This window comes from Bison bison, unplaced genomic scaffold (assembly GCF_000754665.1).
Source record: "Bison bison bison isolate TAMUID 2011002044 unplaced genomic scaffold, Bison_UMD1.0 scf7180017864304, whole genome shotgun sequence".
Taxonomy (NCBI): domain Eukaryota; kingdom Metazoa; phylum Chordata; class Mammalia; order Artiodactyla; family Bovidae; genus Bison; species Bison bison.
The window spans coordinates 9,295,439-9,298,149 of NW_011494876.1; the positions used below are offsets into that span (position 1 = coordinate 9,295,439).

General features: G+C 55.3%; 1 protein-coding gene across 1 annotated transcript in view; it reads left to right on the forward strand.

The window, feature by feature from the left end:
* Positions 1-4: 4 nt before the first annotated feature.
* Positions 5-2,711, forward strand: part of IL17RD (interleukin 17 receptor D) — a gene marked incomplete at its 5' end in the record, with an annotated part of 68,180 nt that continues 65,473 nt past the window's right edge. Inside the window, one exon of the mRNA XM_010851930.1 lies at positions 5-28. Within this exon, the coding sequence (XP_010850232.1) occupies positions 5-28 (24 nt within the window). The remainder of the gene's footprint in view (positions 29-2,711) is intronic.

A 2,711-nucleotide genomic window follows, 5' to 3' on the forward strand; every position in this document is an offset into this window, starting at 1 on the left:
GCGGGGCGCCGACACCTGTGGCTGGAGGGTAAGGAGAGGACAGCTAGTTTCTCGCTGTCCCCCAAAGCTCGGGGGCACAGGTGCTCGCGGGCAGTGGAGCCCACGCCGACTTGCCTGCTCTCTGTCCGTGGCGTGCTCGACAGGGCTGGGATCCCGTCTGCTCCCGCCCTCCTGCCTCCCTCCCGGGGCGCGCGTCCGGCTGCCCCCGGCTGGGTTGAAAGAGGCCGCCCAACCCCCGGCTTTGTGTTGCTAATGAGGCGCGGCCACGGGCTGGGGTCCGGCTCCAGGCGGACGGGCGAGAGGGGCGCCCGGCGGCGAGCGGGAGGAGGGCGCCCCACCCTTTGTTCCAGCCCTGGGACCTCAGGGCAGCGCTTCCCCGGGATAGGATCCTCCGCGCTGTCCGAATGGGGGGCGCTTTGGAGCGGGAGTCTGAGGAGGGGTCTTCCCCCGCACCTCCGGTCCTCAGCTCTGCAAAGGTCTGGGACCGCCAGGCGGGGGACCCTGAATGTTGGGCAGGGGTGCGCCCCGTTCTCGGGACTGCTTTGTTCCTTCTGGGCCAGGCCATCTTACCCCACTTTCACCCCAGCTCAAGATTCCTGTTTGCTTTTGCATTCAGCCCTTTGCCTAGCGGATGGTCTCTCAGATGACCCTCTCTCACCCACGCACACCCCGACCCCGCTTGAGTTGCGGATATTTTTCATGACCAAAGGGAGTGAGATTGTCACCTCGGTCAGGTGTCTGAGAGCAGAGGGGCACCGTCGGGCACCGTCGTTCGTCCTGTGTTTGGAGCCGTCTGCCCCTAACCATCTGAGCGATGGGACATGCGGTTGTGCTTCGGCGGCTTGCCTTCCCAGCTCCTGAGCAGTGCTCCTGGGCTTGGGGAGCGCGAGGACTTGGAGACTGTATCCATCTAACCCCGGCTCCCCTCCCACCTAAGCCAGGGTCAGCCTGGCGTGTGGGCACTCACCGCCTTCAGCTGTGTGGAGAGGACACTGGCTTTGCAATCAGGCAGCCACGAACATGACCTTGCCTCTTTTCCTGAGCAGCAGCTTTAAGCCTCGATTTCTTCACTTGGAAAATGGGAGTAAATGGGGATTTCCTAGTTTACCTAGCACTGCTTCTCTGAGGGAAGGGTAGGGGGTAGATCTCTTAGAGCAGTGTTCATCCACCTCTTGTGGGGTACTGTGAATGGGCCTCAAGCAGTCACGGCCTAGAACTGGCACCCTTTTAGGAGCACAGGCTGGTGCCTTCACCTCACTTGCCCTGCCTTCAGAGAAACACAGCAAGGAAGACTAGGTACCAGCTGGGTAAGCTGAAATGTCTTCAAACCCAGTAGCTGCAGTGTAGACAGCTATAATCCACCTTCTCATGAACCCCATAGTGAACAAAACCTCCTTATTTGAGTAAAACATCGCATTTTCCTACTTTGCCTCATTTTAGTAAAATACCACTATTCTTTCTCTTTTTTCCCCAATAGATACCAAGTTTTCCTGTTTTTAGGTTTAAAAAGTTTTCCTTAAGGCTATCCCCACATTGACTTACCAGTCTTTAAATTTTTTAGCTCTAAACTGGTATGTTGGTGTTTGAGTGAACAGCATCACAGGCATTTTATTCTGTTTTCATAAGATGGCATAAGTGGATCAGTGTAATTTGCTGTTTTTCTGTGGTTGCCCAGGTGGCTTCATGTGTCCATGCACCAACTGTGTTAAGTTTTAATGCTGTGGGTATAGCAGGTCCCTAAAGGAGCCGAGCTGGTGGCTTTGTGCTCTCAGTGAGAATCTGTTCTCCCCTTAACCTGCACCCACATAGTTTTAATGGTGGCCCTCGCTCCAGTGGCTTCGCATTCATGCTGGAGGTAACCTTCTCAACAGCTCTTAACCTTGGTCCCACAGTCCTTCCCTTGGGGTCGTCTTCACCTACTTTGTAAATAAGCATGGAAGTCTCAGGGTCACCTCCTGGATTCCGGGCTCTCCCCAACTTAATACCTGGTACCTTCTTTCCTGGACTTGTTATTTGATGCACGGAGCCCAGCTCACCCACCTGCCTCACGTACTCACCTTCCCAGCCTCCACCTGCCCCTCCCACCCTGCTCCCTGACTCCTGTGCCTATGATGCTGCCGAGGGCACACTTCTTCCCTGCTCCTGGGGTGCCTTTTCCTCCCCTGAGAGCCCCGTGGGCCCAAGACTCAGCTCAGGTGATGTTTCTTCAAGGAGGCCCTCTCTGAATGCTATTCCCCTTGCTTCGCGTTGTCTTGCAGGTCCTTGCCTTTGGCTCTCACCAGACTGCACTGTCAGTATGTGTTCCCATCTGTGTCTTCAGACTAGTTTCCTTAGCCAGGCACTTAACCTCTTGTTGGTGGGCTCAAGGCTTGGTGCACTGTAAATCTTGGCTGAACCCAATTAGACCCCGCAGTCTTCCTGCTAAATCCTGTATTAAGTGATAGATTTTAAGAAGGGGGCGGGGGAGGGATGAAGATCAGAGCAGTGGGCTGCAGTGTCTTCCCTGAGGCAGGCTTTTGTACATGCTGTTCCTGCCTGTGTTCCTTCTCTTTACACCTCAGCCTCCCCTCTCAGCTCCAGCTTCCTTCAGCTCACTTCCTGCAGGAAGCCCCCTCTCCCCCTACCTCCCTAGGTAAATTCTTTCAGAAGTTGCTTTGTTAGAGGGCTGGCCTAGTAAGTACTGATGTACAGCTACTTGGGTGTCTGATTCA